Raw genomic sequence first — 20,283 nt, 5'->3', positions numbered from 1 at the left:
GGATGCTATTCGAAAATATAGAATGTTTGAGTGATTGTAACGGTTTTTTATGATAGGAGAGAATACTTACAAATCTGAATGATGTTGATAACGATGTGGGAGGATATAGCAGCACGTGTTGTTCTGTGCCTAGGGGAGAAATTTGAATTTTTTTCGCCTTGTACCACGTGTCGCTCTCACTCGCACGAGTCTGGAACAGAGAGAGAAACGCATGCTATATAAACAGAAGTAATGAGAGGAAAATTGTCATTTACATCAGAGTCAGATTTGAGTGTACTTCACTATTGTATGAGATGAGTTCTCCATCATCATCATCATTCATCCTCCCAGATAGCCCACCAGTGCATCAGCGTATCCTCAACTACTGGCAACAGAAAGCTGCCCTCGCTGCCGAGTCGTCTGCTGCTGCACCCGCTCCTTCTCTGCTCACCGTGGAACCACCATCGCCGGGCGAGATCGTGCTGGGAGACAGTCCGCTTCAACACCTGGCTCCACCTGCTACCTGGGCACCGCGGCGAGCGGTGCTAACTACTCTATCCAACAAGATCAAGCAGAAGCAGGGGAAGAGGAGGTTGGCGTTTGAGGAGCCTGAGGTTAGCAGGGAAGAGGACGAGGAGACAATCTACTCACAAACAAAGGTTAGTTTCAACAAATATTATTAACTTGTATGTGTACAGATTTTTTTTTTTAACAATCGATCATGGAAAAAATCTGTACACATACAAGCCTTTGATTATTATTATTATTATTTGATAGCAAGGAAATATTATTTGAACTGATTAGAAATTGAATTACAAGATATTATTGTTTAAAGTAATCGATCATGCATCAATTATTTGATAGCAAGGAAATATTATTTGAACTGATTAGAAATTGAATTACGAGATATTATTGTTTAAAGTAATCGATCATGCATCAATTATTTGATAGCAAGGAAATATTATTTGAACTGATTAGAAATTGAATTACAAGATATTATTGTTTAAAGTAATTGATCATGCATAAATTATTTGATAGCAAGAAAATATTATTTGAACTGATTGGAGATGGAATTACGAGATATTATTGTTTTAAGTAATCGCTCATGTATAAATTATTACTCACTTTGAGATTGTGTAGTGAATCTATTGATCAAGTTCTCTAGTATGATTTGACGAATCTGATTTGATGATAATCTGAAACAAATAAGACACTAATCAAATATTTTTCAACAGAAACGAGCTGGAATGGAGCACACCTCGTCACTTGCCCCGCTGATGAAGGAGGTGCAGGGGACGGAGGAGGATGAGTTGGACTTTGTCCAACTCATCAATCAGCCTGTAGCCAAACCCTGGGTGCCGCTGAGAGAGTTAAAGGAGGATGCTCCCTACCCCATTATCAGCATGAGGGAGCATACGAATAAACATGGGCGATGAGTTATTTTAAAAATTAGCAATGCAGCAAGCAAATCTGTGTGTGAGGTATATTTACCACAACAATTTGCTTTCTGCATTACCACAGAAAAAATAGAACAATTTAATAAAAGTTGTAAAAATTTGGTAATGATAGTATCATGTAAGTCGGGGAATTGGACCGATATAAAAATTGTTAAGCATTAACAATTTTTATATCTATACAATTCGTCGACTTATGTGTTAGGAATTGCATAGATGTATGTGTGAAAGTAGTATTAGTAGTGAATAAATTGTGTACATATTTGATAAAAAATTGTTTTCAATTCTTACCTGTTGTTGTTGTTGTTAATAAGTTCACAATGAATAGTTGAAACACAGAAGTAGAAGAATGGTTCACCTTTCACCTGCTTACACTCTGTTGTGAATGATGAGTAAAGAAGCTGAGCTCCCCTTTTATAGTTTGTTGCGAGCATGCATAGAGGCAAACGCCTTTGCTACTACTACACACACACACACAGACACACACACACACACATACAGCCAAGCGGGTTCGGTGAGTTGATGCATCGCTCCCTCCCACATCTGTTTTGGCATATGTTCCTACAGATATGGGTGGGCGCGATGACATCATTTCCCCCCTTTCAAATTGCGTTCACCTTTTCAGATTTGTTATTTGAAATAATATTCTTATCATTCGAACAATGTTATAAGCACATAGCAATCTGATACATGGTGTGAATTCATTTCCAACTTGATTGAAAATTAAACCAATTCAATTTTCTTTTGATTAAGTTATGGTAATGATTAATTAATTAACCTCAGTTAATGAGTTAATGTTCAACCATTGAGTTGAAAGGTAAGAAAATGGTATGTAGGAGAAAGCAAAGTTCGAGGAAATGAGGTAGAGGAATCTTGAGTTCAGCAGCAAAAGTTTTTAAGGGTGTGTCAGGTTTGGCAGGTAGTGTCACATCAACTATTCTAAATAAGCTAATTGACAATCAGCAAGATGAAATTCACATTCCTGGCTATCAGTGGTGTGGCCCGGGCACAAAGGTTTATGAAAGGTTAAAGAGAGGTGATCAAGGTATAAATTCATTAGATAGAGCCTGTAAGGTACATGATATAGTGTATACACAAAATAGTGATAATAAAACTCGAGCGATAGTTGACAGGGCTCTAGCGAACGCAGCGTGGGACATATTCAAAAATCCACAAACACCCCTTGCCGAGAAAGCACTTAGCTATCTTGTTACAAACGTCATGAAAGCTAAAGCAGTGTTTGGTGGGTCTTTGAGAAAGAAGAAGAAGAGGAAGAATGAGAGGAGAAGTTATAGTAATGATATTAGACACAAAGCTATAGCTCAGTTGAAAAAGCATATTGCAGGAAAAGGGTATTTTTTGAAGCCTTTTCCTCAAATAACTAGTGGGGGGGAGAGTTTTAATCCCACCCTCTTTACCACCACCACCACCACCATCATCATATGGAGTGAGTTTATTCCCCCAAAAACAAGTTAAGAAACGTAGAACAACAAAGAAGAGTAGAAGAAGAAGAAGAAGAAGAGGAAGAATGAGAGGAGAAGTTATAGTAATGATATTAGACACAAAGCTATAGCTCAGTTGAAAAAGCATATTGCAGGAAAAGGGTATTTTTTGAAGCCTTTTCCTCAAATAACTAGTGGGGGGGAGAGTTTTAATCCCACCCTCTTTACCACCACCACCACCACCATCATCATATGGAGTGAGTTTATTCCCCCAAAAACAAGTTAAGAAACGTAGAACAACAAAGAAGAGTAGGAAGAAGAAGAAGAAGAAGAAGAAGAAGAAGAAGACATGAATATTGAAGGAGAATTGAGTAATTATGATTTGATTGATTGGTCGAAATTATTACAGATTCGGCTAAGAGGTATATATATGCTAGATGCATTACCCAAAAAAATTCTAAAAAACGAGAATGTCATTGTGAATTTAGTGAGGGAAAGCGAGGATGGCACACATTGGGTTGCATATAAAAAAGTCAGTTCTAATGTTTGGTATTTTGATCCAATTAGAAATTTACAACCGCCATACGAATTGGACAAATATTGGAAAAAAGAAATTGGAGTAAATATATTTTATAATGTAGAGCACATGCAACCATTAAATAGTGATTTTTGTGGTCATCTTACGTTATTGTTTCTTGCAAATCAGTTGTAATTAAGTGTTTGTGGTGAACACACACACACATTACAAGATGGTTGTTATTACATTAAGATCTAACACAAGTAACCTCTACGAACATTTACAAGAAATTAACGAGAATGTCATTGTGAATTTAGTGAGGGAAAGCGAGGATGGCACACATTGGGTTGCATATAAAAAAGTCAGTTCTAATGTTTGGTATTTTGATCCAATTAGAAATTTACAACCGCCATACGAATTGGACAAATATTGGAAAAAAGAAATTGGAGTAAATATATTTTATAATGTAGAGCACATGCAACCATTAAATAGTGATTTTTGTGGTCATCTTACGTTATTGTTTCTTGCAAATCAGTTGTAATTAAGTGTTTGTGGTGAACACACACACACATTACAAGATGGTTGTTATTACATTAAGATCTAACACAAGTAACCTCTACGAACATTTACAAGAAATTATAGAATTGGATAAAAATCGTGAATGGGAAATTGGATTGATTAATTTTTGTAGTTACAATAGTATTGCAAACGTTAACAAAGGAACAAATTCCAGCTTCAAATATGGTGATAGATTAATTGAGCTGGATATGGGTGCATATGAAGTTGAGGATATTATAAAATCTTTAAAGAATAAATTGAATATTGATGAGAAGAAGAATAAACTTATTATACGTGCAAACGCAAATACTATGAAGATTGAAATTCATTCTGATAAAGGTATTGATTTAACACATACTGATTCGATTGGTAAGATACTTGGTTTTGATAATGTTGTTTCGCAACCAAATAAATGGCATTATTCTCAGCATTTGGTTAACATAACAAGCATTGGTAGTATTGCACTCGAGTGTAATTTAGCATGTGGTAGTTACTCTGACGGAAAACAAAAACATATAATCTACGAATTTTTGCCAAAGGTTCCTAGCGGCTATTTAATAAACAAAGTACCATCACCGATTATTTATGTACCTTTGAATATGCATCGAATTCAAACTATTAATGTAAAGGTAACAGACCAGAATGGATTGTTTATTGATTTCCATGAAGATACAATTACAATTAGGTTGCACATACATGAAAAACAAAAGTAAACATAATGGGTTATCTTGTTTTCAATCCACGTTCAAATAAGACGTGTACACACAATGTCATTAGAGAGATGAACGTGAGAGCATCAACACCTAAAAACAAACGTTCTTTGTTGGCTAAAAGTGCGAGAATATTAGAAAAGTTAGGTTTTATAGTTGATTGGCGGAATGTTAGGAGGAGGAGCTGCAATTAGTGAAATTCTGGACGTGGAGACAGACCTTCAGTTTTATAATGATATAACCAAATTCCAATTTCACACTCATACAGTTTATTCAGGGCAAGAAATAAAAAACTCTGACAAGGCACGTATTGGCATAAATTCTTTAGATGTCTATTCTTTACCTTGCAAATCATTTATATTTATTGAGGGAACAGTTAACTGTACAAAACCCGGAACAGAGCCAGCTGATCCACCAGTTGCAGCAGACTATAAATTAAGCAGTAACGTAATCGGCAACCTTTTTGACAAAATACGATATGAATTAGCAGGTCAGCAAATTTCTAAATCAAGATTGATTGGATTAACATCCACAATTAAAGCTATACTAGTGAAGAATATGCTTGATAAGAACACATATCACTTGGCTGGTTTTGACAGAGCAGGATATGAGCTAACAGATAATAAATTCACTTTCTGTGTACCGCTGAAATTAATCCTCCCGTTTTTTGAAGATTTTCAAAGAATAATTTTAAATTTGAAACAGGAACTCGTCTTATTGAGGTCACCGACAGACCTAAATTGTGTTGAGTCCGCAACTGGAACAAGCATTAGTGTGAAAATTACAAAACTGCAATGGAGAATGCCCTATATAACTTTAGAAGATCACGTAAGACTGAAATTTTTGAGACTGCTCGATGCTGACACTCCACTGAAATTAGGTTTCCGGCATTGGGAAATTTGTGAATTACCAAATTTGCAAAATTCACTTAACCATTCTTGGGCAGTCCGCACCACATCGATTTTTGATAGTCCAAAATATGTTATAATTGCATTTCAAACCGATCGTAAGAATAAAATTAAAAAATCAATATCTAATTTCGATAGCTGTGGTATTTACAATGTTAAAGTATATTTGAACAGCGAGTATTATCCATATGAAAATCTGCTAGGTAAAAAGGAACTATTATACCGGATGTTTTTGGATTTTGCGCCCTCATATTATAATCATTCAATCAATAGTGAACTCGGAACAGAAATTGACTTTAAAACGTTTTGTGATTCTCTGGTTGTTGTGGACTGTTCACACCAAGCAAGTCATTTGAAATCTTCGACAAATGTTTGTATTGAAATGGAATTTAATAGTGCAGTACCTGCAAATACTTCCGCCTATTGCATTTTAATTAGCGATCGTGTGATGGAGTACACACCTCTGACGAGCATGGTGAAAGAAGTTCAGTAATTTTATTGATAGAGTGCACTGCGTACAATATTATATAAGGTGTGCACTCTGACAAATTTGGTTCATTATCAGTTTCACCTTTGGATAGAAACATCTAAAATGTCCCATTCTTTGTGTTCTGATATCTTGGACAAAGTGCAAACTCAGTCTATTGGTATCCAGTGCGATCTTGATTCTGATAGTTTCTATTATGAACCAAGGTGCAGCACACCGATCCGGAAGCCACAGGAGGTGGAGGAGGAGCAGAAACGGGAAGAGGAGGAGAGGGAGAAAGACGGAGGATTTGACGAGCCCACCGAACAGAAAGAAGTGGACAAGCAAGTGAGTACGAAAATTGCTACAGTTGATCTTCACTGGTTTAAACAAGATTGTAATCAAATTATTGTGAAAGAACTTGCCATGATTGATCAGTTTAATAATTATATTGTATTCCATTTCAAATCACCATTTGCAAAGACAGAATTGAGTGCAAAATTGTATAACGATGTAACATGGTTAGAACGTCACTATCATAAAATAAAATGGGAGGATGGAGATTTAGAATACACTGACTCATTAATATGTGATTACCTTGTAGGTTATGAAAAAATTTTCACAAAAGGAACTGAGAAAGCAAAGTTTTTAAGAAGATTACATACTAACGTTCAATGTATACCAGAGGATTTTGCAAAATCCGATTTCAGCTTTTTCACCAGTTCATGGTGTTATGGTGTGTGTAACATTCATAAAAATAGACCAGATGGACGGTGTGCTTTGTTCAGTGCTCAACATTATAATTCTTTGTTGTTTAAAAGTATGTATCAAACAAATAATTTCATGTGTGAAAACAATCGAATGCGAAGTATGAAAATGGCTGCGATGTACACGAATTCGCAGAAAAGAAACTTTGCTCGTTATGGATTCTTCTACAACGGAAAAGAGATTCAGTGTGTTTATTGCATGCATGCATTGAGACTGCATAAAGCATGTACATGTTGTCTGTCTGCAATTAATGAAGAAAGACCACTTAATTACTCTATAATAGTCCCAGCCTACACTTAGTTTTGTTCATTTGCTTATCATGGATCCGAGAAAGTGGTTGGCTGCTGACAACGAGTTGGAAGTGAGGTTAAAAAACTGTATTGATTGGTATGATGAGTGCGAAAGTGCAATTAGGAAATCAACTCGTGAAAATTATAGTTTGGTGAAACAATTAAAAGACATTTTTCTAAGCACAGTTAATTTAAATGACATAAGAGACTATCTATGTTATTATCGTCCTCATAATTTGTGTATAGATAAGTTAATTAAAATTGAAGATGAAATTATGAATAGTTGTGGTGAAATGTGTAAATAAACATTTTCTGTGTTCAAATGATTTTTCATTCCAATATCCCACTCACTTTTTAGTTTAGTAGCCGGTCAGAGCTAGACCTGACAACAGCAACGTGTGTGGTGTGATCTTTTTATACAAGTGAGACACGAGCCCCTTCAAGCAACTGTTGATGGTAATAAGTACAGCAGGTGCACCTTGTCAATTTATAGAACAGAGACACATGCCAAACATCTGGGAGGGCGTTAACATGCAGTGTTATGGTTTTTCAAAATTCAAAAAATTAACTCGTCTCTTGATGGGAATTTCATTTAACGAATTTGATTCAATTGCGAAGAATATTAAATTTTCAACAGGTTGTCAAGATGCTGATTTACCATTAACAAAAACAGAAAATGTGCACTTTCCAATTTTATCTGAGATATTCGAATTACTCGATATACTAGACAGCGGACATCTACATTATGATTGTACAAATGATTCACCATTATCTGTTGTTGAAAATTCCGATGAACTTTGGAAATGCTTGTACGATATTGCAGATAAAAAATGTAAAAGAACTTAGATCATTGACCTCTCTGTAGAGATATGGATTCACTTTAATCTGTCAGTATAGCATTAGATGTAGAGTGATAGGGAATTTCTCAATTCACTTTAATCTGTCAGTATAGCATTAGATGTAGAGTGATAGGGAATTTCTCAATTCACTTTAATCTGTCAGTATAGCATTAGATGTAGAGTGATAGGGAATTTCTCAATTCACTTTAATCTGTCAGTATAGCAATAGATGTAGAGAGAGAGAGAGAGAGGGAATTTCTCAATTCACTTTAATCTGTCAGTATAGCAATAGATGTAGAGAGAGAGAGGGAATTTTTCCCCTCAAAGGGAAATTATTTTTTCCCTCACTTTCTTCATCCCCCTCATCTCCACTGTAGCAGGGGAAGGGAAAATCTATTTTGAGAGAGAGTGAGAGAGATATCTCTTTCTCTCTCTTCATCCCCCTCATCTCCACTGGAGCAGGGGAAGGGAAAATCTATTTTGAGAGAGAGTGAGAGAGAGATATCTCTTTCTCCTTCTTCACCCCCCTCATCTCCACTGGAGCAGGGGAAGGGAAAATCTATTTTTAGAACAGAGAGCCCCCTCGTCTTCACTGGGCAAGGGGAAGGGAAATCTATTTTTAGAACAGGGGATGGGAGAGGGGTGAGAGGGGGGAGGGGATTTCGAGCAAAAAAGTGCGTTCAAAGTATCAAAACGCCCCTACTTATGTCTAATTCATAACTAATGTGTGTGTATTTGGATATACTAGTTCATTCTATGCATTAGTTATGATTGAGGAAACATTAACAATATAATGTTCGCTGTGTGTACAACCTACAATTCTGCATGTGCTTGACAATGTTGTCAAGTACATGTTTCAGTTAAATCTGACAGTAAGATATTCATTTCACTTAAATCTGGCAGTAGAATGCCTCTCACTCTCTCTCTCTCTCACACATATCTCTCTCTGCTATAAATCATCATCAAATAGACCATGACTAAATGTAATTGGGCATGACTGAATGTAATTGGGCATGACTATCTATAAAGTAAATAGAGCATAACATAGGGAGAGAGAGAGAGAGGGTGTGAGAGAGAGAGATCATCATCGTTATCATCTTCTTCTTCTTCTACCTCTCCTTCTTCTTCTTCTTCTTCTTCCTCCTCTCCTTCTTCTTCTTCTTCCACCTCCCCTTCTTCTAGAGAGAGAGAGGGTGAGGTTCTTCTCCTTCTAAGGAGTGGTGGAGGGGGCAGGGGTGGTGCGGCAGGAGTGGGGGAGGTGGGGGGTATGTAGGATGGGTGCGGGGGTGGAGGGAGGAGGGGGAAAAGTCGTAAAAAAGTCTCACAAATTTGGCAAATAGAAGCTACTACTAAGATAATGTATTAACAATAATTATCATCGTCTGATAAGGTTAAAATATATAGCAAGGAATACTCAGCCACAGGCCACAAGTGTTTCATGTATTTGGGTATTATAGGTGTTAGGTATTACAAGTATAATAATAATTATTATAATATATATAATAATAATAGGTATCTATATAATAATAATTATTATTTTACAGGCGGCCATCAGAGGATGGTCATAGCAACAATTTAAACAAAGGGTACCTATGTAGATTTTTATTTCTATTTAAGAAGCCCTAAAAAATTCACTTATTATGTAAGTATTGATATCAATATTAAAATATCGCTTATTATTAAGTTAAGTATCAATATTGGAATGGAATTCTCTACTATTGATATTACTGGTGCTACTAAAGAATTGGGAATTGTAAAGCGGTTTGACTCAGTGGTCGCGCTGATAATATAGGGCCAAACCACATATAAGATATATAGGGTCGTTTAGGGCCAAACCACATTTTTTTTTCATTTCTATCAAAACTAGTCACTATAGTGAGGTCCACGTTATAATGACAGTATTTGATCAACTTTGATGTTGCTATCCTTGTCTATTATTTGACAAAGCAGGTAGTTCTATCATTTTCTAGCTCTGCTACGATGCCAACTCTATTTTTGACAGTGTAGAAATACAATTAATTAAGGTGGAGAATAGGCAACGCTGTTCTTCTATCTTCATCCACTGCCATTATAACGTGGACCTCACTATAGGACTAACCATTGATTATGTTCTCTTATATTTCTTATTCTAACATATAAATTTCTATTGCTAAAGTCTTCCAGTGAAGCCTACAGTTCTAATCTATACCGTAATTATTTCTCTACTTTAAATTCTTTCGCTACACATTTATTTAATTTATACTTTTTTCACTTCACTAGCACTACACCAACTCGAAGGGCTTTGTTCTCTTCAACCTCCTTGTGAGTTCAGTGCTGTCCAGTAGTTGGATGACTTCGGTGTTGTCGTGTTGATGAAGATGTGACTCATGATATGGGCTGCCAATTGTCTTATTCCACTGGTCACATAGGGGTTGTGCAGATCTCGGTGCAAATCGCTGTTCCTTATGTACCAGGGTGCATTCACCATGTTCTGCAGTACTCTGTTTTGAAATGTTTGAATCTGATTGATGTTAGATGTTCTAGAGCAGCCCAATAGCTGAATTCCATACGTCCAGTCCAGACAGGTTTTAGGATTTGTTTGTAAATCAATATTTTGTTGTTCAATGAGAGATGTGATTGTCGGCCCAACAGCCAATAGATTTTACTGTATTTGAGTCCCAGCTCGCTCCTTTTCATCTTGATATGCTCTTCTCATTTCAACTTGCTGACGTCAAGAGTCATTCCAAGGTATTTCGCTGTGTTGCTGTGTGGTACTACATTCCCATTTAGATTTATTGGAATCGGATCAGTGATATTTTTGTTTGTAAAGTTGATATGAATGGACTTTATCTCATTCAATCGAATTCTCAATTTTTTGGCCCAGTCACTGAATTTGTTGCTAGCATTCTGTAGTTTTGTGGCTGCTTCTTATCCTGTTTCCTCTTCTGTCAGTATTGCAGTATCATCAGCAGAAGTAGCAATTGTCACTGCATCCAATTCAGGAAGATCGCTTGTGTACAGCACAAAAAGAACTGGTCCAAGAACACTACCTTGTGGTACTCCAGCCCTTATTTCCTTCAATTCAGAGACGTCGTCACCTTGTATCACTCTGAATAATCTGTTGGTGATGTATGATTTTTAAAGTTTCACAAGTTGAGTGGGAAGAATTTTATGAAGTTTACTGATCAGTCCTTCATGCCACACTTTGTCAAATGCCTGTGCCACATCAAGTAAGATTGCTGAGCATATAGATTTTTTCTCTAATGAATTCTCTATCACATTGGTGATTCTATGTACTTGGTCCAGGGTTGAATGCTTCTGCCAGAAACGAAATTGATGGGCTGGTATCAGATTTCTGCTACCACTTATGATTGGAGGCCAAACCACATGAAGCGGATTTTTCAGATGAGTCGGCAGGGTAGGATAAGCTATCCGATTGACTGATTGGATTGGCGTTCGGTAATCAGCTGATAATCAGCCAATCAGAGAGCTTCCTACCCTGCCCACTTGTCTGAAAACGCCTGAAAAACGCTCTGTGTGGTTTGGTCCTTAGATAAGTCAAGAGCCGGTTAGATTTGAATATATTTCTTTTAAAAAAGACTTCTCTGATTGTTTTTGGTGAAATTAATCACGATTAAAATTTTACCGACTTTTCTGATTGGTTTTCGTGAAATTAATCACAATTAAAATTTAAGCGGCGCAACCGGGCCTAAGAATCATGCTTCTGCTACTCCAGTTGGAAGAATGACCACTTGTGCCAACTTCTTTGCTAAATATGATTCATGAATTGAAAAACTGCATCCCGGTGGTTTGGTTTCCACCTAAAACTGTAGTTCTTCTCATCTCTCATGATAATTCGCCTCATAAGGCTCCCACAAGCCTAGATCTCATGTAGGCATTACCCTCAGCACAAAAGAAATCCCCGGGATAGTAATAAAATATGGACTATTATTCAATGTTGCCTTGAAATGAGCCGGTGTCCCACACTTCTACACTTGTAATACAGCTAGATAATGGTGCTATGATAAGCTCTGGTTTTCATTGTTGACAATGATTTATAATAGGAGTCAGAGCTTGAGGATTGACGTGCTACAAGCGCTAGAAGCTTTGTGCTTCCTGTGAGCAAGCTGGTGGAGAGAAGGAATTTTAGAAACGCCAGAAGCCTCCATAATTGGATTTTTATGCAAAAAAGTAGTAAATCTATAATAATCAATACTATTAAGAATAGGAAATCCCCTTCATAAATGACAAATACAATCTAACATAATTGCAGAAAAAAACTGTTGTAATAGTCAGAGGTACCCAAAAGGGAGGGGGGAGCATATAGCGCTATTATTGTCTTGCATTATAGAGTAGGACACCAGTGTCTGAGTTATCGCGGGTTATTAGTTCTTGTAGCTCTTATTAGATTAGTTATTGGTTGGGGGTTATTGGGGTGGCACATATTCAGTGTGTGACTGGCACCACCAGCCCAGCTGAACTATAGTCTAATACAAGCCTTGAATTCTCTATTCAATAACGAATACACCTTGTTAGTTCAGTGAGAATTTTTCAAACATGAAATATGGTCTATTGTATATTCTATAATTAGAATGAATGAAAACCCATAGCCCACCTTATTGTTAGTACCTTATCTAACAACCTAATAACAGATAATATTATATCAGTTATAAATTGCTAGGTGCTTGAGGAATAAAAGTTTCCTTCATCCATGTTTCAGTGATGTAACTGATAACATTCTGTTCTTTCCAGAAACTTGACACTGCGAGAAGCCATTGGAGAGTGAGAATGGGGATGAGCACCAGAGTTTTTTCATTGAACCACCTGTACCGAACGTTGACTCTGATGAGGACACAGCAGCAGGTGATGCAGATGCGGCGGAATATGTTGGCAATCTCCAACAGCAACAGTTGACAGCCTTAGTTGAAGTTTTTATGGATGGGAGGGAAAATACATTGGACGATGCCGTACCGTAGAAATTAATAGAAAAAAATTGAAGAAAGAAGATTGGAGAGATGAAGATTTTCCAGAAACTGATACATTTTTCCCAGAGTCAAATTATGCATCTCATAAAGATAAATCTCCAATCGAATTATTTGAAATTTTTTTGATGATGAATTGGTACAGCTACGGTATTCATAGATGAATCTTCCAAATATGCTATTTACAAGAACTATAAGGATCCCAAATGGAGCTGAATAAATTAAAAGTATTTTTTGCTATTTTATTCCTATCTGGATACAATCGGCTCCCAAGTAAGCGACATTATTGGGATGTAAGGAAAGATATGAGAAATGAGTTGGTTGAGAATCCCATGAGAACAGACAGGTTCTTGGAAATTTGTCGCTTCCTTCATTGCCAAGACAACAACGATATCGACAGAAATGATAGGATGTGGAAGCTTAGGCCACTCATTGACTTATTGCAGAGAAAGTGTATAGCTCATTTACAGCCCGAGGAGGAGCTTCGTTTGATGAGGTTATGGTGGAGTACTTTGGTAAGCACTCTTGCAGTCAGTTCATTAGGAAGGGAAAGCCAATCACATTTGGATATTAAGTCTCGTGCCTAGAAGCAGCAGTGTCTGGATACTTGATCAATTTTGAAATTTATCAGGGGGAAAGTAAATTTAGTAATAATTTAGTAGAGTAGAGCCACCCTACTATACTCATAGGTATTGCAAAGTGTCTAAACGAAGAGTTCGTGTAGAACAGCCTAACGCTGTGAAGCGGTACAACACTGTCGTCATTGCCGGATCTGATCTGATGGAAGAGAATCTTGCATGCATTCTATCGAATTGGTGTGAAATCAAAGAAGTGGTATTAGCCAATTCTAACTTGGATGATAGATGTTATGATGCTTAATAGTTGGGTATTGGCAAGCAAAGCAGGATGCTCAGTTTCGGTGGGAGATTGTGATTTGTTATTTGACAAAATTTTGTAAGCTACAAGCTGGAAGTGGCCGTCAACCAGTTTCCAAATTCAGTGACAAGAAATGCCGAATCAGCAACGACACACGACTTGACAATTTGGGTCATATGCCCGAAAAGTGCAACAGGCGTAGATGTGCAGGTCAGTGCAAAGGCACAGTCAGAAGTAAATTTGTCAAATGTGATGTAGGCCTCTGCAATAATGTTTTTTTTCATTCCACTCTAAATAAAGGTTGCATAAATGTATTTATAATTACGGTACTAAGAATTTGGATAATTTGAGAGAATTTTTAACAGTAGGTAAACTACAATATAGACTACCCATTTCAATTCAGTGAATAATATATAGAAAAACTTATTTTTCAATCAAAATGAAATATATTTCATTCATGAAACAAAAATTTTCCTATAAAAGGATACTATTTTTTAATAAGAAATAATATGCCTATTTTTTAATAATATATATTTCTATATTTTTAATTATATTATCGTAATTATTTTGCAACATATTAACTCTATAACGTTGAAGATACTTGTTTTCTATTGATATTAATCACATCACAATTTTATTCCATATAATGAGTCATTGCGAAATATCAATCCTGAGCACTGTCTACACAGAAACCACCAGAGCCAGATTGGTTGCATTAAAAATAATAAATAAACTTGTGATGTCATAAGAAGATATGTCTATCAACAACTCATTTATCCAATAGAGTGTTTTTCATAAGCCAAAGCTTCGCAGCTTTGTTCTGAATAATAGAAAATTCAATTAAAAGGAATTGTATTGTTACAAAGGAGGTGTACTACCATGGCTTACTTTACCTTACTCTCTATAGTAGGCTGTGGTACTACGTGAAAAATAATTATGAACTTGATCAAATCATCAACGCCGGTAAATTATTTTCTTCTATTGACGGAATTGACCGGTTATCTTCATCTATGCGTGATTTGAAAACAGCTGTTACCAGTACTAGAAAATGAATCATTCAATTTTTATCAATGTTTTCATTAGACGTTACCAAAACAAAAGTAATATTCTGTAAATTTTAAATGTTACTAATTGCTTATTAAGTTTTAACCAAGTTGATTCATTATCACAATAATTGGAAAGAAGATAAGTGCAGTGACTTCTGACCCAAGTGAACCAAATCTTCACCGGTGTATCCATCACTTTTTTACCAGCAATACTGTAGTACGCAGCCTACAAACTACTGTCTTATAGAAGAATGACTACAAAACAATTCATTGGAAGCGCTAGAAGGATAATTTTCAGAACAGGACACGCCAACAGAATCATCGTTTCAAAAGAATCAAGATGGTAAGTACTTTTTATATTAAAAAACTTAAAAAAGAATTTTGAATATTCTCAATCCTATAAAGTAACAAAATAGAGGAGTTTTTCTTACCATTTTAATGACAAATTCTAAAACTTTATTTATATGCTTGAATGGTATTCAAGTCATTAGGTTTGTGGAAAAATACAATATTTTCAAAACATCAAAACTCTGCCCTCACGTTTTCTGAAACTAAAGCTCAGGTATGATATTCATCTGAATTAAAATTAAATTTAAAAATATAATTAATAAATAGTGCATGTTATACAATTTTGAATTTGTAAAGAAATTCACCTGAACGATAGCGGTGAAGCAAATACAAAAGCAAGTCATCCTCTTCCTTGTGTAGAATAAAGCTGGCCTTGTTTAAGACATAAAGATAAAATTTATTTTTTACATTTCATTTTTTTCTAAAAGATGTAAATTTTTTGTGATCGGCCAGATTATTCATTTTTTGCTATGCAGTTAGTCACGTTTGAAGGAGTTAAAAAATATATAAAAATGTGTTTTACGGTAAGAAGTGCTCACTACATAAATTTATTCTTGATTAGATAAGTAAAGGTGAATCAATTATTATTTATTTATCAGACAAATAGTTTTGTAGGCTACTTATTTCATTCTATTTTTTATATTGGAAAAAACTAAAACGTAAACGAAAAACACCTAAAATTACTTTTATAATTTTACAGTTTGAGTAGTAAACCATCTTACTATCATAAACCTGGATCAGAGCCACTCAAACAAATCTCTATTGGCCAATTATTGGATAAGGCTGTTGAAAAGTGGCCGGACAAACCGTTCATATTTTCAAAACATCAAAACTCTGCCCTCACGTTTTCTGAAACTAAAGCTCAGGTATGATATTCATCTGAATTAAAATTGAATTTTAAAATATAATTAATAAATAGTGCATGCTATACAATTTTGAATTTGTAAAGAAATTTACCTGAACGATAACGGTGAAGCAAATACAAAAGCAAGTCATCCTCTTCCTTGTGTAGAATAAAGCTGGCCTTGTTTAAGACATAAAGATAAAGTTCATGTTTTACTCAGATATTGATAATCAAACTTTTTCAAGCTTCCTACATTAATCAAATTATGAACACTATTCATAGTTCACTAACTTCATGCATGATGTTGAAACAATGAATGTGTATTACACAGAGTTCTGAGTCTTTATATTATATCCTTGTGTGATGACAAAAATGTCATTATGCAGTATGGTGCAGTATTATTTATCATAAACTTTTTATAATCAATAAACTGTAAGTCACTTATATATTACACACATTTAATTGAAATTTAATTTTTAAATAATATGAAATATCTTGTCATATCTCTACAGAATCAATCTACAGAATAAAATATCTTAGGCCTATATTTAACATGATTGAATTAAAATTATTTTTTATGATTGATATAGGTGGACTTATTGGCTCAAGGTCTCTTGGATATTGGTCTATCGCCTGGAGATCATCTTGGAATATGGGGAGTCAATACTAATGAATGGGTGCTCACTTTATTAGCAGCTGCCAAAGTTGGCATTGTTTCAGTAAGTAGCCTACGGTACTGGAAAATAACTAATCAGGTTATTCTCCAACTCTGGTGACACCCTCGATATTATAAAATATTGACTTAGTCAATTTTGTAGATTCGTCCACGTCTACGAGTAAAAGTGCAAACATAGTGTAGTAGCTTCGAGCTCCAGAATTTTTAATGTAATGGATGTATTCAAAAGGGTCGAAACATACCGCTCCACTATTCGCCACCAGAGTGCGCCATTATCTAATTAAATGCAACACTCTTAAATATGGAACTACATTTTTTCATTCTTTTAATGATAATAATAAGTAGGATCCTATTAACATTGAGATTATATGAAGAAGCTCCAATAACAAATATTTTCATTAAGGAAGTGAACATCTGCGATGAGCTCACATGGTGCGATAAAAAATATATCATAGATCTACAGATATGTAGAAGATGCTCCATTATACTTTCAATCAATATCAATGTAATGTGATACTTATTCGGAAACCCTTGGTAGTTTGGTTGATTAACCGCTCACGCTAATCATACAATATTTTGCTCATTTCTTTTTCAAAAATTTTACTTTCACCTTGGCTCATTATGATAGACAATAGTGAAAGTAAGAAATGAATCAATTTGTACTTATGAATTGTGAAATTCGATGGAACGATAACATGTCATCATGAGAATTCATTTTACTTTCCATAAATTGATAGAATAATGATAGGAATAATAATTGATAGAATAATGATAATCAATCATTATTCTATCAATTTATGGAAAGTAAAATGAATTCTCATGATGACATGTTATCGTTCCATCGAATTTCACAATTCATAAGTACAAATTGATTCATTTCTTACTTTCACTATTGTCTATCATAATGAGCCAAGGTGAAAGTAAAATTTTTTTGTTAGAATAATGATTGATCAACAAAATCTAAAGAACACCTATATTCAAAAATGTGGTGTGGTACACTCACACAACTTTCCTTGCTCATATTTGAAACTACGATCAGACTTCTGTATATGTGTATATATAATTGTTTTCAGAGTACTTTTTCCTTTGTGTAAATTGTGAAATTTGATTATTTTTTTTTAGTCGTAATTTTTTCAAAGTCGTCAAAAAAGCTGTTCTACAGATGAAATATCTCGACTATGTGTTCTTTTTATGAACTGCGCTACCTACCTACCTCATGCACGAGAAGGAGGTTACTAAGTCCATTTCTCAAGGATGGGGTGGACCCCCCATCAGTTTTCCAGAACGGAGACTCATGCCAGTTGATAGAGCTGATAAATAACTAACTATACAGGGTATGAATTTGAAAAAAATCGGTCAAGTTATTTTTGAGAAAATCGTGAAAAACATGGTTTTCTAGTAATTACACACAACACACACACACACACAACACACACACACACAACACACACACACACACACCACACACCACACACACACACACAACACACACACACACACCACACACACACCACACACCACACACACACACACCACACACACACCACACACACACACACACAACACACACACACACAACACACACACACACAACACACACACACACACAACACACACACACACACACACAACACACACACACACACACACACCACACACCACACACACACCACACACACACACACACACACACACACACCACACACACACACACCACACACCACACACACACACACACACCACACACCACACACACACACACACCACACACCACACACACACACACCACACACACACACACCACACACCACACACACACACACCACACACACACACACCACACACACACACACACCACACACACACCACACACACACACACCACACACCACACACACACACACCACACACACACACACAACACACACACACACACACACCACACACCACACACACACACACACACACACCACACACCACACACACACCACACACACACACACCACACACACACCACACACACACCACACACCACACACACACCACACACCACACACACACACACACAACACACACACACACACACACCACACACACACACACACACACACACACCACACACCACACACACACCACACACACACCACACACCACACACACACACACACACACCACACACACACACACAACACACACACACACACACCACACACCACACACACACCACACACCACACACACACACACCACACACCACACACACACACACCACACACACACACACACCACACACACACACACAACACACACACACACACACACACCACACACCACACACACACACACACACACACACACACACACACACACCACACACACACACACACACACACACACACACACACACACACACACCACACACCACACACACACACACACACACACACACACACACACACACACACACACACCACACACACACACACCACACACACACACACACACACAGACCAACACCCAAAAATCATGTTTTTGGACTTATTGGCTCAAGGTCTCTTGGATATTGGTCTATCGCCTGGAGATCATCTTGGAATATGGGGAGTCAATACTAATGAATGGGTGCTCACTTTATTAGCAGCTGCCAAAGTTGGCATTGTTTCAGTAAGTAGCCTACGGTACTGGAAAATAACTTAGAATTAGACTATTTAGGTACTAATGCTTTAGAAATTCATTCTAATCAGGTTATTCTCCAACTCTGGTGACACCCTCGATATTATAAAATATTGACTTAGTCAATTTTGTAGATTCGTCCACGTCTACGAGTAAAAGTGCAAACATAGTGTAGTAGCTTCGAGCTCCAGAATTTTTAATGTAATGGATGTATTCAAAAGGGTCGAAACATACCGCTCCACTATTCGCCACCAGAGTGCGCCATTATCTAATTAAATGCAACACTCTTAAATATGGAACTACATTTTTTCATTCTTTTAATGATAATAATAAGTAGGATCCTATTAACATTGAGATTATATGAAGAAGCTCCAATAACAAATATTTTCATTAAGGAAGTGAACATCTGCGATGAGCTCACATGGTGCGATAAAAAATATATCATAGATCTACAGATAAATGTAGAAGATGCTCCATTATACTTTCAATCAATATCAATGTAATGTGATACTTATTCGGAAACCCTTGGTAGTTTGGTTGATTAACCGCTCACGCTAATCATACAATATTTTGCTCATTTCTTTTTCAAAAATTTTACTTTCACCTTGGCTCATTATGATAGACAATAGTGAAAGTAAGAAATGAATCAATTTGCACTTATGAATTGTGAAATTCGATGGAACGATAACATGTCATCATGAGAATTCATTTTACTTTCCATAAATTGATAGAATAATGATAGGAATAATAATTGATAGAATAATGATAATCAATCATTATTCTATCAATTTATGGAAAGTAAAATGAATTCTCATGATGACATGTTATCGTTCCATCGAATTTCACAATTCATAAGTACAAATTGATTCATTTCTTACTTTCACTATTGTCTATCATAATGAGCCAAGGTGAAAGTAAAATTTTTTTGTTAGA

The 20,283-nt window shown here is 36.0% G+C and overlaps 2 protein-coding genes across 3 annotated transcripts in view; both read left to right on the top strand.

Moving 5' to 3' along the window:
• Positions 1 to 243: 243 nt before the first annotated feature.
• On the top strand, positions 244 to 1,415 carry LOC120350125. Its single transcript, XM_039422561.1, has 2 exons — positions 244 to 638; positions 1,215 to 1,415. The coding sequence occupies exons 1-2, from the start codon at positions 294 to 296 to the stop codon at positions 1,413 to 1,415; spliced, it is 546 nt and encodes a 181-aa protein (XP_039278495.1). The 5' UTR covers positions 244 to 293.
• A 13,010-nt stretch (positions 1,416 to 14,425) lies between these two features.
• LOC111055988 (medium-chain acyl-CoA ligase ACSF2, mitochondrial) overlaps positions 14,426 to 20,283 on the top strand; it is a 19,518-nt gene continuing 13,660 nt past the window's right edge. The window contains exons 1-3 of one of the 2 annotated variants that reach the window (XM_039425770.1): positions 14,426 to 15,157; positions 15,863 to 16,028; positions 16,597 to 16,725. In XM_039425770.1, coding sequence (XP_039281704.1) covers positions 15,066 to 15,157; positions 15,863 to 16,028; positions 16,597 to 16,725 — 387 coding nt within the window. In that variant the 5' untranslated portion in view covers positions 14,426 to 15,065. The remainder of the gene's footprint in view (positions 15,158 to 15,862; positions 16,029 to 16,596; positions 16,726 to 20,283) is intronic. The other variant, XM_039425778.1, reaches the window with a different exon arrangement.

Source organism: Nilaparvata lugens, chromosome 1 (assembly GCF_014356525.2).
Source record: "Nilaparvata lugens isolate BPH chromosome 1, ASM1435652v1, whole genome shotgun sequence".
Classification (NCBI taxonomy): Eukaryota; Metazoa; Arthropoda; class Insecta; order Hemiptera; family Delphacidae; genus Nilaparvata; species Nilaparvata lugens.
Note: the sequence above shows the minus strand (reverse complement) of the source record. Positions and strands in the feature narration are given on the sequence as shown.

Coding starts and splice junctions, on each gene's coding strand:
- LOC120350125 (XM_039422561.1), top strand. CDS start 294: ATGAGTTCTCCATCATCATCATCATTCATCCTCCCAGATAGCCCACCA. Junction 639..1,214: donor CAATCTACTCACAAACAAAG/GTTAGTTTCAAC, acceptor ATTTTTCAACAG/AAACGAGCTGGAATGGAGCA.